This window comes from Rhinatrema bivittatum, chromosome 9, assembly GCF_901001135.1.
Source record: "Rhinatrema bivittatum chromosome 9, aRhiBiv1.1, whole genome shotgun sequence".
Lineage (NCBI taxonomy): Eukaryota > Metazoa > Chordata > Amphibia > Gymnophiona > Rhinatrematidae > Rhinatrema > Rhinatrema bivittatum.
The window spans coordinates 32225323-32244789 of record NC_042623.1 but is presented as its reverse complement, the minus strand read 5'-3'; the positions used below and the strand labels follow the sequence as shown (position 1 = coordinate 32244789).

Here is a 19467-nt window from a genome sequence, read left to right as displayed (position 1 = left end):
GGGGGGGGTTAGAGTAGGGCTGGGAAGGTCAGGTTAGGGGAACGGGGGAAAGCTGTGTGGCTCGGCGCACACAAGGTGCACAATTGTACACCCCCTTGCGCGTGCCGACCCTGGATTTCATAACGTGCGCGCGCCTGCGTGCGCAAGGTATAAAATCGAGTGTACATGTGCGCGTGCCAGGTAGCACACGCACATGTACGCCCATGCGCAACCTTTTAAAATTTACCCCTTATAGTGCAAGGCACAAGGCCGATTTTTTTATTCATATATTTATTTATAGTGTGGGGCACAAGGCAGTCTTATTTATTTATTTATTTATAGTGCAAGGCACAAGGCCGATTTTTTTATTCATATATTTATTTATAGTGTGGGGCACAAGGCAGACTTATTTATTTATTTATTTATAGTTCAAGGCACAAGGCCGATTTTTTAATTCATATATTTATTTATAGTGTGGGGCACAAGGCAGACTTATTTATTTATTTATTTATAGTGCAAGGCACAAGGCCGATTTTTTTATTCATATATTTATTTATAGTGTGGGGCACAAGGCAGACTTATTTATTTATTTATTTATAGTGCAAGGCGCAAGGCACAAGGCCGATTTTTGTATTCATATATTTATTTATAGTGTGGGGCACAAGGCAGACTTATTTATTTATTTATTTATAGTGCAAGGCACAAGGCCGATTTTTTTATTCATATATTTATTTATAGTGTGGGGCACAAGGCAGACTTATTTATTTATTTATTTATTTATTTATAGTGCAAGGCACAAGGCCGATTTTTTTATTCATATATTTATTTTTAGTGTGGGGCACAAGGCAGACTTATTTATTTATTTATTTATAGTGCAAGGCACAAGGCCGATTTTTTTATTCATATATTTATTTATAGTGTGGGGCACAAGGCAGACTTATTTATTTATTTATTTATTTATAGCGCAAAGCTGATTTATTTATTTATATATTTATTTATAGTGAGAGGCACAAGGCGGACTTATTAATTTATATATTTATTTATAGTGTGAGGCACAAGGTGGACCTATTTATTTATTTATAGTGCAAGGCCAATTTATTTATTTATATATTTTTTTAATAGTGTGAGGCCTTACACAACCCTTACACAACCCTGAAATGAACTGGTTTAATGACTCCTTCCGATTTCACCAATCTAATAAACCCACAAGACATATTCATCTCGCCACCATGCCCACCACTTCGCCCAAACTCTACAAACTCACTTCCACGAGAGCCCGTGCGATATCGATCGCCGGGCCAACCCTCTGGAACACAATGCCAGTAGAACTACGGCAAGAAGAATGCCTAAAAACCTTCAAGCGCAAGCTTAAGACCTGGCTTTTCACTAAAGCATACACATAAATTAGCCTCGCCCACACCTATGTTCCTATTTATTTTCCCCTCAAGATCCCGGATTTTCTCTAAAGCATGCTCCTAACCTCCCCTCTCTCTCTAACGTGTTATCTACCCCTCTGCCTATTCCATTTCCCCCCTCCCCTCTCCTCCCCGTCACCCGTTTTCGGCACAATTGCTATATCTTATGTTATTCCATTTATTGTACATATTGTATATTCTTACACTTCTTATTACTATAATAACAATAATTTAACTTATTTCTCATTTCTTACCTCCCCCTCCTTTTCATTTTATCGCTTGTTAATATGTTATTTTATTCCATGTTTAACTTTATATCTCCCCCTTCTTTCAATTTCCCCTCTTGTTAACATGTTATATTTGTATTATGTTAAACTTGTTCTTTATAAACTTGTTCTATGTAAAGCGCCACCCCAGGCACTAGTTTATGTTACGCTGTGAACCGATGTGATATCATTGATGAATGTCGGTATATAAAATCTTTAAATAAATAAATAAATTAATTAATTAATTTAGATGTAGATTTTTTTTTTTAATTCTTTATCATTTTTAAATACAAACTAAAACATCAGTTTGCAACAGAAATACATGGTGTTGGCAATTTTGACAAACATATATATACATAGAAATAATTTGAAATCATTTTGCCATTTCCACTATAATAAAGACAAACAACAATTTAGAAATTCCAAGAAAAGGCAGAAATTTTAAGGGAGATACAGCCATCATTATTACTAAAGTAAAGGCTTAACATAGCACACCTGTACTTCTCTCTATTTTTAACTAGATACAGGGGAAGAAGGGGCTAGTTTCCTTTGCTCCACAAAACTTTTTAATTGATCAGGCATATAGAAAATGAAGAGATCCTCCTATTTCCTTATCAAGCATCTACATGAGAAACGAAGGGTAAAAGAGAACCCTAAAGAAATTACTTCTTGATGATAGGCTAAAATGCTTTTTCGTCACACTTGTGTGGTTATTGCTAAGTCTGGGAAGATCTTAACCGCTTTATTGTGAAACGTGATGGGGTATTTACTAAAATATTTTTTCATAATTTTATTTAAGTCAATAAGACTGGAAAAAGTTACTAGTAAAGTACCCCAATCAATAACTTGTAGAGCAGAATCTTCATAAAAATTTAACATTTCAGACCTATTATTTGAATTTTTTGCTTTCGGAAGGAAATAACATTGATTAACCACTGGGAGATCCACTTCAGTAAAGCCAAGCTTTTCCAGCATAAACCTTTTTACTGTTATTAAAGGTACTCCCCCTACAATTCTGGGGAAGTTAAGGAATCGCATGTTCCAGCGCTTGGCGTTGTTTTCAAGAGTCTCAATCCGTCTAGATAAAATCTCTCTATCCTTAACCACAGCCACGTTGAATTGTTGTCTCTTTTTCTCTTTCACTTCAAGTATTTTAATTCTATCCACTGAATCTTTTATTTGTTTTTGAGTGTGGAGAATATCTTGCTGGTTTCTAGTGTTGATAGTATCCGGTTTCTCATTCAAACCACTAATGTTATTCGCCATACCAGCCATTAAATCCCACAATGTATCTAGTGTGACCACGGCAGGGCGAGCTAGGGTTCCCCGGAACTCACCGCCCGTAGCTTGTTCCTCACCCCCACTCAGGGGGGTTTTCCGAAACCAGACCTCCACTTTCCTTCTCTGGTCTCGGGCCGACTACCTCCGCTCCTTGTCCCTCCTCGCGAGCTTGTACAGCTCCCGTCTCTGGACCGGAGCTGATGACCTCTTCAGAAGTTCTTCCGGGGCTCCCATCACTCGTTCTCTGCGCAAGAGGGTGGTCTGTGGTTGGGGCTCAGTGAAGCCTCCTCTGCCGGCTCGAGCTGCCCTCCCAAGCTGCTCGGCACATCAGGATCCTCGGTTCCTGGTTTAGAGGTAGATTTTAAAAGCCCGGCGCATGCATAAATCGGGGGATGCTCGCACAAACTGGGCTTGCACGCCGACTGAATTTTAAAAGCAGCCTACATGCTGCGCGCATATATCACTCGATTTCCAAAAAGGGGCGCGGCGGGGGCGTGGTATGGTGGGGTACGGGCATTTCTGGGCGCGGCCAAGAGATGTTTGTGTAAATACCTACGCGCGCTGCACATGCCCATGTCCTCGCCACATAACTTCTGTTATGGAGGAGGTGTAACTAAAAAAACCTAAAAAAAAAAATAAAATTAGCCGTTTTGGAGGAGTTTAAAGAGCCTTGGGTAACGGGGGTGGTGGGGAGGGGGAGGGGGTTGCAGGCTATTAAACCTGGGTGTTTGGAGGTCTTAGCTCTACACTGAACAAACTGGTGAAACTTGTCTTGGTGTGGACGTGCAACAAATTTTAAATACCCTGACTTACGTGGTAGAAACCTGATTTATGCGGCTAGGCGCAGACACTTAGGGGTAGATTTTCAAAAACGCGAATAGGCGTACTTTTGCTGGCGCATCAGGCGCATCAGGCGCATCAGGCTCCGAAATCGGAGCGGCCTTGGAGGGAATCCTCTAACGCCCTCCCCTCACCTTCCCCTCCCTTCCTCTACCTAACCCACCCGCCCGGCCATGTCTACACCCCCCCCTTACCTTTCTCCGGGGATTTACGCCTCCCGGAGGGAGAAGTAAATCCCCGCGCGCCAGCGGGCCTGTTGCGCGCCGGGACGCAACCTGGGGGCTGGTACAGAGGGCGCGGCCACGCCCCCGGACCGCCCCGGGCCGTAGCCATGCCCCCGTACCCGCCCCCAAAACGCTGCCGACACGCCCCCTAAACGCCGCGACGACCGGACCCGCCCCGACACGCCCCCCTTGGAGAACCCCGGGACTTACGCGAGTCCCGGGGCTCTGCGCGCGCCGGTAGGCCTATGTAAAATAGGCTCACCGGCGCGCAGGGCCCTGCTCGCCTAAATCCGCCCGGTTTTGGGCGGATTTAGGTGAGCAGGGCTCTGAAAATCCGCCCCTTTGAATTAAGTAGAGATGTGAATCGGAACCGGAATCGGTTCGGATTCCGGTTCCGATTCACATGTGGGTTTTTTTTCATTGGGCCCGATCGCGGTTTTGTTTATCGGCTGCGCCCGAGCTGATAAACAAAAAACCCACCCCAACCCTTTAAAACTAATCCCTTTGCTTCCCCCACCCTCCCGACCCCCCAAAAAATATTTTACAGGTACCTGGTGGTCCAGTGGGGGTCCCGGGAGCGATCTCCCGCTCTCGGGCCGTCGGCTGCCACTAATAAAAATGGCCCCAATGGTCTTTGCCCTTACCATGTGACAGGGTATCCGTGCCATTGGCCGGGCCCTGTCTCATGGAGGGAGCACTGGATGACCGGCTCACTGGACCACCAGGTACCTGTAAAATGTTTTTGGGGGGGTTGGGAGGGTGGGGGAAGCAAAGGGATTAGTTTTAAAGGGTCGGGGTGGGTTTAGGAGTTATTTTTGTGTGCCGTTTTTCCCGCCCTCCCCCAAAACGATAAGAGAACCTCCACGATCAATATTGTGGAGGTTTCCTATCGTTTCGGGGAAGCCCCCGATTTCTGACGATTTTGAAAATATCGACGATATTTTCAATCGTCCGAAGCCCGATTCACATCCCTAGAATTAAGTTCATAGATGTGCACAATTTATAAAATGGCAGCGTGCCCTGGGCGTGGGCTAGCATGCATGTGCCGAAGTGCACCCGCATGCCAGTTTGAAAGTCACCATCTTTAAGGCAAATTTTAAAAGCTCTGTGCGCGCCAAAGCTGGGAGATAATGTAAAAATTTCGGGCCGGCCCATGCCACGGGAATTTTAAGAAGCACCAGAGTATGTGCAGATCTCCGGGTGCGCGCGTAAATGGGAAAGGCAAAAAAAGGGGGCGGGACATGGGTGGTCTTGGTGTGTAACATGAAATGTGCACGCATGTATTTACGCACACCCACGCGGACCGGGATTCCCTACCGCTTAACCTTACTTCTGCTGTAGATGGCGTGTAAGTAATGGAACAAAGAGAAAAAAAACCCGAGGCTAGTTAGCGGGGTTTTAAGGGTTGGAGCTAAAAGGGTAAATGGGAGGCATATTAAGTAGGGTGGATAGGAAGTCCTCTCCTTTCCCTGGGCAAACTTTGGAATGGACTGGGGAAACGGGTAATTGTGCCAGCACGTGTATCTAATGGAATCCCCCGACTTACGCGGTAGAGCCGGCATTTGTGCACACATGCGCGTGTCCATATAAAAATTGCACGTACATCATACGTGCCTACACACGTCTATGGTATAAAACGGCCGCATCTCTGGGTGCAAGCCAGCATACATGCGCACATGTACGCCCATGTGGCTATTGGAAAGTAAGTCTTTATGTGAAATAAAAGTAAAAAAGCATTAGTCTTCTAAGTTGCATAGTTTACAGTATTAACTTTTGTCCCTTCTCAGGATAGAGTCTACCCTTTCCTGGGCATCTTTCCTATTTCTAATGTATTTGTAGAATGTTTTCTTATTATCCTTTGTGGTCTTTGTTCAATATGAGGGCAATTTTGAAAAGGAGCCCGCAGTCTGCCCGTACATTATACCGAGTATTTTCAAAGTGAACTTACACGTGAAAGTTTGCTTTGAAAATACTCGGATAATTGGCTGAGTCCGCGCAAACATTCCCTCAGATAAAGTGGCACCTCCTCTTTGGTGGGCATTACTTAAGACAGTAACTTTTAAACAGGCGTGTGAGTGCACATGTGTGTGCATTTGTTGGTCCGCACCCAAGAATTAGGCCATTTTATAACATACACGCGTATGTGTGCGTGCAATTTTAAGTGGATGCGCGCCTATGTACGCAAATGCCGCTTCTACTGCATAAGCGGGGGGATTTTAAAATAAATGCACGCCAACGCCATTACCAGTTTTCCAAGTTCGTTCCCACTTCGCCCCGGTAAGGAATAGGACTTCCAAAACCCCTAGTTGAATATCCTCTCTTCTCCTCTGTGTGCCTTGACCCTTAAAGCTTCAGGGGTAAATTTTCAAAAGCCCGCATGTGCGTCCATGTGCACGAGGTTCCCGGCGTGCACACATGACGAGAGAGTTTTATAACATGTGCCTGTTGCCTTGCGCATGTTATAAAATATGATTCCTGCACGCACATGCGCATCAGATTTTAATATCCACATGCGCATGTGGGGGCAGGTGGCCTCTTACGCACTCAAGGGGGGGGGGTGTTTTAAAAACAATGCGTGGTGACACAAGAAGGCCTTTCCCAGTTCCTATCCCCCTACCTAGCCTTCCTCCCTTTTCCCCTCTCCTCCCCGACCCCTAAATCCACCCTAACTACCCTATATTTTTTTTTGTTTTATTACTTACGTGCTCTAAGGAGCAGACATAAGTTGTGTGCGCCGGCTGGCCGCCAGTGTGCACTTCCCCGGGTGCAGCGCAAAATGACGCTGTCCCAGCCAGCCCCCGCCCCACCCCCAGCCTACCCAGACCCCACCCCTGGGCCACCCCTTTTTTGATGGCCCGGCGCTTCTGCGCATACTGGAAGACATGCAAGTGACCGGGCTGTTTCTAAAATGCGCTCGGCGTGCGCACAACCCAGTCACGTGCGTATCTCCTGGTTTTTGCAAACACAGCCTTTTGAAAATTTGGGCTTCACTGATGTGTTTAGTTTTTGGTTTTTTTTTTAAAGACTTACATGTCATTCATAGCAGAAGCAAAGTTACGCAGCTGGGGATCCCGGCGTGTGCCTGTGCGTGTAAGTATTTACGCCCAAATTTCAAGGTGAAATCCGGGAATGCCCATGCCCCCTCTAGACCATGTCCACACCCTGCCAGTTTTTTTGGAACTTTTTCATTTGTGTATGTAGCGGCAAGTACGCATGTACTCAGGCGGCTGTTAAAATCCACTTGGTGTGTGCTGGCCCACCTTCTGCACATTTCTCCCGGTTGTGACACATGCCAGGCTTTTAAAATTCACCTTTAAGCGTGTGCTCTTGTGTGCCTTTTTAAACTCTGAAATAATGCATGTTAAGTGCCGACTCCACCTCAAATCTACCACCTGGAACACGTCCCCTCAGTAGGGAAACCGGGTTACCTGCATACCTCTACAGCACCGAGACCGGGTCAGTTTTAGAAAAGTCATTTAAGTGCCCAAAACTGGGTTTTATACACCTGATGGGCTGTAACTCATATGGAACCTTCTTGAGTGTCCTGATTCTGTCTTACAAGGCTGTGCAACTCCTTCAAACTCATTCTTTCTACTTCTGGTCTGTATTTCCACTGCTAAATGTTTCACTTCTCCAGTGCCGGCATTAGAGACACAGGGGTCCGGGCCAGAAATTAAGGAGTGGGCGCAGTATAAACAGGGCAGCAGAAACCACCCATGTGAAATTAAACAATCGCGTACTGGATGCCTCATCTCCGTATAAAAGGGGTCCTTATGCATCCTCTGCAAACGGAGACAAACTCCTGTTACTGGAGTCTTTATAATCATTCGCCCCCCCCCCCCTCCAGAAATATCAATGTTTTTATTAAAACGTTTTTATATTGTTACATGCGAAAAGGAGTTCGTGGCAAAGATCATTAAAAAAAAAAAAAAAAAAGATGAAAAGCTAAAATCGAAAAACAAATTACAAAAAAAAAGAGGACCAAATAAGGTCTTCCTCAGTGACATCACTCGCTTTGTACAAGGTGGCCCCCTTCTGGCTTGAGCCCCAGGGCACTTGCCCTGCTTGCCCCCCCCCCCCCCCCCCTCCTGTACTTCTCTGGTGTCCCTTCTTGCCTTCAGTAAGATCAAAGGAAAGCTTCTTTTCAAAGAGAAGGGTTGTTTCCTTAGGGGGTAATTTTCAAAAGGATTTACATGCATAAAACTGAGTTTTAGACATGAAAATGCACTTTACCCGTGTAAGTGGACTTTTGAAAATTGCTACAATATATGCCATTGAATTCTCCATAGGGTATTCACATGTAAGTGTTATTTAAGTGTGTGAATGGATTTTGAAAACTGCTCTGAGACTATATTACATTTACACGTGTAACTCCTTTGAAAATTACCTCCTTACGGTGTCGTCCCCCTCCCAGAGCAGGAGGCCCGAGTGCCTGCAGTGCCGGGCTCCCAGGGTCTGACACTGGGGCCTGGCGTCACGGCTTCATATCTGGGACTTGATGCATCCCGAAGAGCTCATGATCTATTCCAAGGGGCGCGTCAGGACAGAAATATGAAGCTCCTTCTCCCCATCCCCGACTCCTTTGCTTCACCTCACCCCCCAGTAAAGGAGAGGAGGGGGGGGGGGGGGAGAGAAGGCCACGACCATCGCTTTTCTATTACCCCGGATTATTCTGCATTTGCTCTCTCCCTTTGGCAAACGGATGATACCGGAGAGCTGCAGAGGGAGCCCTGACTTGTACCTGTTGCTTCCGTCCAAAGTTCTTGGGTGAGCCCAGGCAGCCTCCCAACCCTAGCCCCTGGCTGAAAATAGCCCGGAGATGTCACAGCTCAGCCAGTGCCTGCCCCCCCCCCCCCCCCCCCCGGGCTATCCTTAGCACCCAATCCAGCCGCAGCGCGCTATCTCCCGGGGGCTTAGGCTCTCTTCGTTGTATAAGGTCATAGCAAAGGCATTCCTGGGACTGCAGGCCCCGGGGCGCTGGGGGAGGGCCGAGGGCAGGGGGGGGGGGGGGAGGGGGCGCTTCTTAAACTCCCCCCCTCCGGCTCGGGACCTTCACTCGCCTTCGTGGGGCCGCGGGCTCGGCATCTCTCTTCCGGACTCGCTTTCCAGGGACTGCTTTCTGCCCCCCACCCCCCCTCCTTTCTTTCCCCGAAGAAGAGAGAGAGAGAGAGGAGTCCCTGGAGGAGGAGGAGGGGGCGCTTTCTCCGCAACTTTTCCCGAGCGGGATCTCGCGACTTCCCGCCCTCTTGAGCGGTCGCAGGGGGCGCCGGAGCGGATCTTGAAGCCCCGAGCCGGGGAGGGGGGCGTGACCGAGTGTCCCGCGGGCCGGCCGCAGCATGAGCGGCTACACGGAGGCGCCGCCGTACCCGCAGCAGCAGCAGGGCGAGGAGGCGGAGGAGATGCCGGCCACCGAGAAGGACCTGGCCGAGGACGCGCCCTGGAAGAAGATCCAGCAGAACACCTTCACCCGCTGGTGCAACGAGCACCTGAAGTGCGTGAGCAAGCGGCTGGGCGACCTGCAGCGCGACCTCAGCGACGGCCTGAAGCTGATCGCCCTGCTGGAGGTGCTGAGCCAGAAGAAGATGTACCGCAAGTACCACCCGCGCCCCAACTTCCGCCAGATGAAGCTGGAGAACGTCTCCGTGGCGCTGGAGTTCCTGGACCGGGAGCACATCAAGCTGGTGTCCATAGGTGAGCTCCCGAGCGCGCAAGTCAGTGTGGCTGCTTGTAGGGGGGGGGGGGGGGGGTCCTGCTGCACCGATCTCTTCTGCTCTCCCCTCTCTGGATGACCAGGGGCCCGGGAAGGACACCCTAGGCTGAAAGGTGCAGAGAGAGAGAAAAAAAGCTTGCATGGGGGCATTATTGAATCGGGCAACTCCCCCCACCCCCTTCCTGAGAGCGGAGATGAGGTGGGGGAGGGGGTTGGGCTGCCCCGACGCTGGAATCTGGGTCGGACCCATGCTTATTCTATAAGCGAAGTTTCAAAGGCACAGCTAAGCCGCGGCTCCGTCCCTGCTCGCCAGCGCTTGGAAGCCGGGGCTCCGTGACGTCGGAGCTGCTTAAGCTCGCGCCTCTCCCAAGCGCCGCTTAGAATGGGGACCAGGAACCGGGTTATAACCCTCTGGGTTGCATGGGAGATGGGGGCTCTCTCAAGGCCCCCGAGGGGACATTCCGGTTTTTCCTTAGCACAGTGAGTAGGAGAGGGCGCTGCGTCCTTTCTGTCCACACCTCCCCCGGAGTTGCCGGTTCTCACAGTGCCAAGGAAAATGAAGGGGGAGGACCGGGAAGAAAGTGCCTGTAATGTGAAGGAGGGCTCTGAGCTGGGGGGGGGGGGGGGGGCACTGAATCTGACTGTTGTGTGACTCCCTGGGTGGTACCCGGGGATCTGCCCTAAATAGAAATGAGCTCCTTGGAAGAGTGCAGCTCTCCGGGGGTTGGTGCACGGTGCTGGCACCTCTGGCGCTTCTATATTTTTTTGTGGCGTTTGAAGAGTGAGGGAATGGGAGCTTTTTCTAAAGGTCTTTTTAGCAGATAGAAGGGGAAACTTCCTGCCACCACTCCCCCCTCCCCAGTGCAGCCCGTTTTGAATGCTGATACCATCATGCAGAAGTCTTGCCTGCTTCTCTAGGGTGTTAGATTTTCCGGGGCCCCACAGCCTGCTCGGGAATGGGAAGCTGCCGAGGAGTGTAGCTGGCTGGATTCATGACACAGGATTTTCCCGAATCCATGTTTTGACCCCAGTGTTAGCAACAGATCTAAGAGATTCCCATACCCAGGGAAGAGGCCCGGACACACTTCCAGGCACTGGGACTTTCAACAGCTGCCCACTGAAGGAGGTGGCACGGGGTCTGTGGCTCTCGCTCACTTCAGGTCCTCTCAGTCAGAGCCAAAAACATGCTGGGGAGCGCTCTGCTGGCCTTAATAAACGGAGCCTGACAGGGTGAGGGCAGAGATTGTGGAAACTCAGCAGTGGGTGGTGGGGAGCCAGAGCTTTGCCACATTTCTAAACCCCAGGCCTGCGCGGGGTGGAGACAGCGCTGGATTCAGACATGCCCAGGCCCTAAGCTATGTCATGTTTAAGAGACCCAAAAAAAAAAAGAAAAAGTAAAACTTGAAATGTAGTAATTTTTGTATTTAGAGTTAGAGACCCCTCATAATCCCAGGCCCTAGTCTGTAGTTTAAGTAGTTTGTGCCTAAATCTGGCACTGGGTGGAGATCTCTCTCTCTCACTCTGGACACCGCCGGCAGTCAGCAGAGGGGAGCACCAGACTCATCCAGACAGTCTGCCCCTAGAAGAGGGCAGTGGAGTCAGTCAGGAACTCCAGGTAACTCCCAAGCCCTACCAGAACTGGTTTTAATCATTCTGTCTGCAGGGAGAACAAGTACAAGCTATTAAGATTCATTTTTATGAGTTTCGCTTCACGCCTGAGACAAAATAAGCGCCTGATGTTTTCAAATCTGCTCGTACTAGATCACTCTCATCATTATGGCTTTTAAGTAAATTAGGGATGCAGCTGTCATCTAATTGTCATTAGACACCTCCTCTGGGGCTGGCCCATAGCTCTAACTTATACACCAGTGTGGGGAAGGAAGAGTTTTATAAGTCAAGGCGTGAACATCTAACAAATATAAAGACATAAAAAATAATAAAATAACAAACGAGGAAGACCAGAGGAGATAGTGGAACCCTAAATCAAGCAAGCTGATCTTTAGAGGAAGGCATGGTGGGTATTCCTGCTCTTTTACATTTCCCAGTCACAGGGAAATGTAAAAGTCATAGGGAAATGTAAAAGCCAAAGTCATACATTTAATGTAAAAGTCAAAGTCATACATGTAAAAAGTCATAGGGAAATGTAAAAGCCAAAGTCATACATTTAATGTAAAAGTCAAAGTCATACATGTAAAAAGTCATAGGGAAATGTAAAAGCCAAAGTCATACATTTAATGTAAAAGTCAAAGTCATACATGTAAAAGTCATAGGGAAATGCCAGACCCACCTAGTGGTTCAAAGACAGAAAGTGTGTTTGAATGAGGGGGAGTGGCAAAGTGGATGAGTCAAGGAGTGACAGAGTGTGTGAGTGAGACAGGAGAAAAGTGGGTAAGTGAAAGTGACAGTGTGGATGCTGAATGAGTAAGTCAGCGAGAGAGTAACTGAGTGTGTCCAAGAGAGAGTCAGTCCAGGAGGTGATGGTGTTGGTGGTGGTGGGGTCTATCATTAACCCCCAAACGATACAGATAGGGGCAGAATCCCGTAGAAAACTTGCTCCTCCAGCTCTGCAAACAGACTCTCCGTATGCAGAGAAACACCCCCCAACAATGGATGCAGAGCTGACCTAGGACATTTCTCCCACCAAATAGAATATTCAGATTCTGGTGTCCCCTTCAGTAACAGTGACACAAAATTCTTCCTCTATCAGACACTCTATGACATAACACAAAACTCTGCAAGAACTATATGTAGCAAACCTGCCATACCAAAACAGCACCAACTCCCAGGATTCAAACAGGAAAAATTCCACCTATGGAAGTAGCAGAACTGCAAATATTGTAATGGGCCCTAGAACACCAGTACACCTACTATTGGGAGGTGCAGATTGGAAAACAAAACCAGCTGGACTGTTATTGGCCTCTACACAGAAACTACAAGCTAGCAGAATCCCTCCCCTTGATCACGCATACAGAACACAGACAGACCCTCACCATACGCAGAATGAGTGATCACAAATATGCAGACAATAGCCGAATCGGAAACTCCAAAGAAGCCAGAATCAGCATGCAGGGCACCACTGGAGAAAGAGAAACAAATGCATTTCCTCTGATATGCAAAATACAAAGATATCAGGGATGCAGATTTCCCAAAGCTGAAAGAGAAAATCAACAGCTTCCCATAAAGAATGAGCAGGAAAAGTCCTGTATATTCCTGGGGGAAGAGGCTAGACAGCAACTACAGAGGCAAAATGTGTCTTATCCTGTAACTAGGTCAGAAATGTAATCAATGGGGACCAGCATCAGAAACTGGGAATTGTTCTTATTGTCTGTTCTGTCCTTTATAATTTTATTTTTATGTCCTTGCTAGTACTATATATATATATATATATATATATATATATATATGTTATTATTAACCACCCCTATGCATTACGTTGGTAATATATGTATACATTCTCCTGCTAATACAGTTTCCTGAATCTGACAGAATGGGGAAGCAGGAGAAAGAGAGAGTGACGGAGTGGGTGACTGAGAAAGTGACAGAGTTGTTCAGGGAGAGACCAATTAGATGAATAGAAGATAAAGAGACTGAGAGTGAGTGAATGAATGAAACAGTGACAGAATGAGTGAGTGAGAGACTGACAGAGCAGATGCCAGAGAGAGAGAGGCAGAATTGGTAAGAGAAAGGTGAAGAGTGTGGGAGTGATAGAGTGACAGAACGGGTGAGTGAGAGAGCCTGACAGAGTACAGTGAATGGGGGAGTGAGAGGGAGGGGTGAAAGCTGAAAACTTGACAGAACGGGTGAGTGAGAGAGCCTGACAGAGTACAGTAAATGGGGGAGTGAGAGGGAGGGGTGGCAGGGGTGAAAGCTGAAAACTTGACAGAACGGGTGAGTGAGAGACGGCAGTCACAATCTGGGCTCTTGGCTTCCTCTGGTCTCTGTAACTTTGCCCCCAGCATCAGACGTGATCAGGACACTGAACAGCTGTGAACTGGGACCCATAAAGCAGCTGCACGTGGGCATTATTACCCCGAGTAACTTTTATTAAAAGAGAGACACTTGAATTTCAAAGTGTTTTGTTTTTTAAATAAGTGTAAAATAGTTGAACTATATGATTAGTGCTATGCATTCGTGCAAAGGGTTCCAATGATCAGTCACATTGAAATGATGTTTTAATTACCCGGAAAAGCCATTACAGTGCAGATAGCTTGTGAAGATCATTCCCTCAGCTTACCCTTTCTACTCTTCCTCCCCTCCGGGCCCCAATCCATCTAGTCTGAGACAAACCCTGGCTTCTGGCCTCTGGCTCAGTTCCAACTAGAAGCATAAACTCCTAGCCCTGCTGGCTCATGTACAGGGGGCAGTACGAGACCAGAGATGGAAAAAGTGAAAGGAGAAGGCTGATGGAGGTGGGGGGTGGGCATGGAGAGGAAGGGAGGGTTTCAAGGTGGGGGACAGGTCCCTGCTGGTACGTTGGCAGGTGGAAGAGTGGAGGGAAAGAATGAGAGGGGTGCTCATTGTCCCACCTGCTTTTTGATCCACCGGCTGCCACTGGTAGTGGGGGGGGGGGTCCTTCAGTGTGGTACTGCTGCCAGGGCCCCCAGGTGTGTGTCACTCATTCTCCCTGTCGAAACCCTAATCCACGAAAAGGTGACAGGCCTTTTCATGTTCTGGCATAGTGGAATGTCCTTAGAAAACAGTGGGAGAAAGGGTGTTTGATTTACCCCAGTATACAACCATGTGCTATGTTATTATTGCCATTTGTACAGCAGTGTTTTACAGAGACATACAAGAGACAGACAGACCTCTCTCCTTGAAGCCTATAGTCTAGTCAGGGTGGATGGATAGGAGACACAAACAAAAAACAAATAAAAGATTTTGAATTTAAAACAGTGAAGCCATGAAACTGGAAAAGGTTCAGAGAATGGGCCCTAGGGAGAGAAGTTACTGAAGTTTTATGTTTTTGAGTTTGTTTTGTTTTATACATTTTTGTATTTTATATTGTTGGAATATGCCTAGAACTCATGCTGGTAATAGGCAGAATACAAATTATTGTAAATAAATAAATAAAATAAATAAAGAAGGGTGACCAAAATGATAAAGGGGATGGAACAGCTCCCCTATGAGGAAAGGCTGCAGAGGTTAGGGCTGTTCAGCTTGGAGAAGAGACGGCTGAGGGGGGATATGATAGAGGTCTACAAAATCATCAGAAGACTAGAGTGGGTAAATGTAAATTGGTTGTTTCCTCTTTCAGATAATACAAGGAGTAAGGGGCACTCTATGAAGTTAGCAAGCAGCTTATTTAAAACAAATTGGAGAAAATTCTTTTTCACTCAATGCACAACTAAGGATTGGAGTTCATTGCCAGAGAATGTGGTTAAGACATTAGTGTAGCTGGGTTTAAAAAAGGTTTTGACAAGTTCCTGGATGAGACATCCATAAACTGCTATTAATCAATTCAACTTAGGAAACAGCCTTATTGCTGGCATTAGTAGCATGCCATCTATTTAATGTTTGGGTACTTGCCAGATGCTTTTATCCTGGATTGGCCACTGTTGGAAACAGAATGCTGGGTTTGATAGACCCTCGGTCTGACCCAGTACAGCAACTTCTTATATTCTTATGATTGAGAAGAACTAAACCAGGTGGTTATAGGTGGGCTGATTGAGGACGGGGCAACTGCAACTGAGCAAAGTTTCAAGGAATGAGGCCTCTTCTGGTTGGAGTTTTATGTTCGTCCTGAAATGTTGTATCTGATTGGTTAAGGCTGCAGGAATGAGGCCTCTTCTGGTTGGAGTCTTAAGTCCTTCCTGAAATGTTGTATCTGATTGGTTAAGGCTGCAGGAATGAGGCCTCTGTGCCGTTAGCAGTCAATATAAGAGCAGCAGTAGTGGGGTGGGAAGGTGAGGGGTAGGGTTGGAGGGCATGTGTTACTCTCACCCTCGGCTCTTATCATTTAAGAATGAGGCGCTTCGCTTTTTGACCCAAGATGATGTGCCAGAGATTACGGAGCCTTCTGTAGAAGTTGTTGCCTTATTTTTTCTTATTAAAAGCTCTCTAAGGTGCTCTGGGAACAGCTTTGTCCAGTGCTGCGTACATCCGAGCTATACAAATGATGGCAATGGAAATACTAATGAGAGTCAAGAAGGCCATGTGCAGGAGAATTAAGGCAAAGTTTTAAAAGTGACCTTAAAGAAGTGCCTTGTACAGCTGGATTTGAGTCTGGTAAGAGAGGCAGTGTGGGGCGCGTGTTTGGGACGGCTATTCTAAATATTTGGGTTATAGTGCTGGCACCGTACCTGCTGACAGAAGGTTACCCCATAGCCTGTCTTTCTTCTCTGTGACAGTCTCCCCTCCCCCCCCACCTCCTGCATCCCTCCAGGACTGCGAGAAGGAAGAAATGCAGAGTTTATCGTTGGACTGCCCCACAGTCCTGGAACTGGAGCCGAAAAAGGAGAGCCAGACTAACCCTGGACAGAAAGCGCCTTTCTGATTTCACATTGCAGTGGTTTTCAGTGGAAGAAAAAAAAACCCCACTTAATCCCCATAACCCAAACAATGATCTCTTCTGACTTTAGTTTTCATAAAATAAAGATGAAAGGTGATAGCTGCTAGCTTTAACCACTTCAAGTAATAATTAAAATTAGACATTGATGTTACTCGTAAACCATTTTAAACACACTCTAAAATAAATATGATAGCAAAGAGATCAGGTTGAGTTGTATTTAATACGAACATAAGCAGTTCTGTGCCGGGTCAGAGCCCAACATCCGGGTCATGAGGAAGAGCAGATCCATTTCTTGTTACTCACTCCCAGGGATAAGTGATGGCTTTCCCAGAGGTCCATTTTCCCCCTATGTGCATCACTTTGCACTTGTCCGCATTAAATGTCATCTGCCCAGTGCCCCAGTCTCACAAGGTCCACTCGTGTTTTAACAACTTTGAATAATTTTGTGTCATCTGCAGATGCCATCATCTCACTCATTGATCCCTTGACATAAGAACTGCCATTCTGGGCCAGACCCAAGATTCACCGAGCCCAGACAGTGGCCGGTCCAGGTCGCAGGTACCTGGCAGATCCCATAAAGTAAATTGTATTCCTGTTACTCACTCCCAGGGATAGCAGTGGCTTTCTGTAATCCAGCTGGCTCATAACGTGCTATGGACTTTTTCTGCAGGAGCTTGTCCAAACCTCCTTTAAACCTCGCTGTGCTAGTCGCCTTGATCACGTCCTCTGGCAACAGATTTCACAGCTTGATTGTGCGCTGAGTGAAAAAGTACTTTTCCACGATCTGTTTTGTACCTGCTGGTCGTTAGTTTCATGGAGTGCCCCCTTGTTTTAGTGTTATTTGAAAGGATACATAACCGTTCCTTATTTACTCGTTCCACCCCACTCATGGTTTTATAAACGTCTCTCGTGTCCCCTCTCAGCCGGCTCTTATCCAAGCTGAAGAGTCCTGGCCTGCGCGGCCTCTCATAATGCAAGAGCTATTCCATCCCCTTTATCATTTTTGTCTGCCTCCTCTACACCTTTTCTAGTTCTGCTACGTCTTTCTTGAGATGGGGAGACCAGAGCTGCACATGTAACCCCACCTCGGGGTGCCTGTCCTGCGTGGGTGGGGCCATAAAAGAATGTGTTACTCTTCGGGGCAGGAACCTCTCGCCGGCTAGCTCTTTCACATTCCCTCTTATTCCCAGGGCCGGATCCTATGGAGAGAGGGGAGATAAACTTCCAGAGCCCAGTGTGACAGGGGTGACCTTCTTACACCTTCCTCGGTTCCTCTTGGTGTTCTGTTGGGGAGGATATTTGTCCTTAAGATGGGTGCAGAGAGTGTAAAAGAAATACTCGGGAGTGTTATTGCCCAAAGTTAAAGTCTTTACTGTTTAATACTGGTGATGAATGGTACAAAACTCAAACTGCAGCACCACAGACTCCTCAATTACTTACAGTCTCCTCCCTCTATCTGTGTAGGACTCACCTATCAGGGCCAGGGAAACATCCGTTCTCTTAGATTAGGAAAAGTAGAGATCCCAGATGGGCAGGGTCTTTTAGGATCGTCAAAAACCCTTCCAAACTGATAAAAATGGTAAACGTCTGTGGCACCGAGAGTAAATCTCTCTCTCTCCCCAGGGCAGTGAAACACTGGATGGGTGTCCACTGTGATGTTTGACGTCCCTTATTCAGGGTTAGCAGATCTTCAGGATCTCTATAGTTCTTATACAATCTCTTTAGTTCTTCTCCCTGGATCCTCGATGGGAAGGATCCCCTTGAAACAAGCAGCCCTTTTACTTCAGACAGGATGCAAGAGCAGCCAAAACTTCCTCCTGGATCTGCTAACAAAATGCTTTCTTTTCCCCAAACTGATATTAAGACTGGAGTTGTTCCTCCCAGCAGCTCACCAGCACTTCAGGGGCTGGTCTTCCCTATCCTTGGGCGTCCCAGACACAGGGTCCCCCGGATCCCCGTGCCCAAGAAAGGCCCAGGGGGTCCAGTGAGGCTCCTCAAATGCCTGAAAACGACCCAGAGGGATATCCCAAGCAGCCAGTGAGCAGACTGGAAAAGGAAAGCCCTCCCGACCCTGGTCGGGCCCCTCAGGCTGGTTTAGCCTGAAAAAGGAACAGAGGCAAAAGCTCCTCTGCACCTCCTAACTCTTTGCAAACCTAAAGGGACCGCCTCCTGAGCTCCCTGAGGAGAGCTGCTAAATTGACTCTCAGGGGGACGGCCATTCCTGACCTCTCAAAGGGACCGGCTGCTGCACATGTGCGGGCGGCTCGTGCAGGGGGGAAATCGAGTAAATTACGCGCGGCGACACAATCGGGCCTTCCCCAGTTCCCTCCCAATCCGCTCCAATTAAGGAGGGGAACTTCCCTACCCCCCCCCCCCACCACCACCTAAACTCCCTCCTTTTTCCCCTCTCCTCCCCACTCCCTAAACCTTTCCCAGCAACTTCCAAGTTTTTTTGTTTTATTAGTTACTGCTCCCCTGGAGCAGAAGTAGTTTGATGACATGCCTTCACTTCCCCATTAAGCCATGTCTATCTATGTGGCCAATAATTTTGTTTGTAAGAATTGCTTCTACCATTTTGCCCAGCATCAACATCAGACTCTTGTTTGTCTGAGACCGCACCTTGAATACTGTGTACAATTCTGGTCACCGCATCTCAAAAAAGATATAATTGCGATGGAGAAGGTACAGAGAAGGGCAACCAAAATGATAAATGGGATGGAACAGCTCCCCTATGAGGAAAGACTAAAGAGGTTAGGGCTGTTCAGCTTGGAGAAGAGACGGCTGAGGGGGGATATGATAGAGGTCTTTAAGATCATGAGAGGTCTTGAACAAGTAGATGTGAATCAGTTATTTACACTTTCGAATAATAGAAGGACTAGGGGGCATTCCATGAAGTTAGCAAGTAGCACATTTAAGACTAATCGGAGAAAATTCTTTTTCACTCAACACACAATAAAACTCTGGAATTTGTTGCCAGAGGTTGTGGTTAGTGCAGTTAGTGTAGTTGGGTTCAAAAAAGGTTTGGATAAGTTCTTGGAGGAGAAGTCCATTAACAGCTATTAATCAAGTTTACTTAGGGAATAGCCACTGCTATTAATTGCATCAGTGGCATGGGATCTACTTAGTGTTTGGGTAATTGCCAGGTTCTTATGGCCTGGTTTGGCCTCTGTTGGAAACAGGATGCTGGGCTTCATGGATCCTTGGTCTGATCCAGCATGGCAATTTCTTATGTTCTTATGATTCC

At 47.2% G+C, this 19467-nt stretch overlaps 1 protein-coding gene across 3 annotated transcripts in view; it reads left to right on the top strand.

Annotated features, from left to right (window-relative positions):
- The first annotated feature begins 8983 nt into the window (after positions 1–8983).
- The window catches only part of FLNC (filamin C), a 146123-nt gene continuing 135639 nt past the window's right edge, over positions 8984–19467 (top strand). The window contains exon 1 of one of the 3 annotated variants that reach the window (XM_029617184.1): positions 8984–9696. In XM_029617184.1, coding sequence (XP_029473044.1) covers positions 9342–9696 — 355 coding nt within the window. In that variant the 5' untranslated portion in view covers positions 8984–9341. The remainder of the gene's footprint in view (positions 9697–19467) is intronic. The other 2 variants (XM_029617180.1, XM_029617181.1) reach the window with 2 other exon arrangements.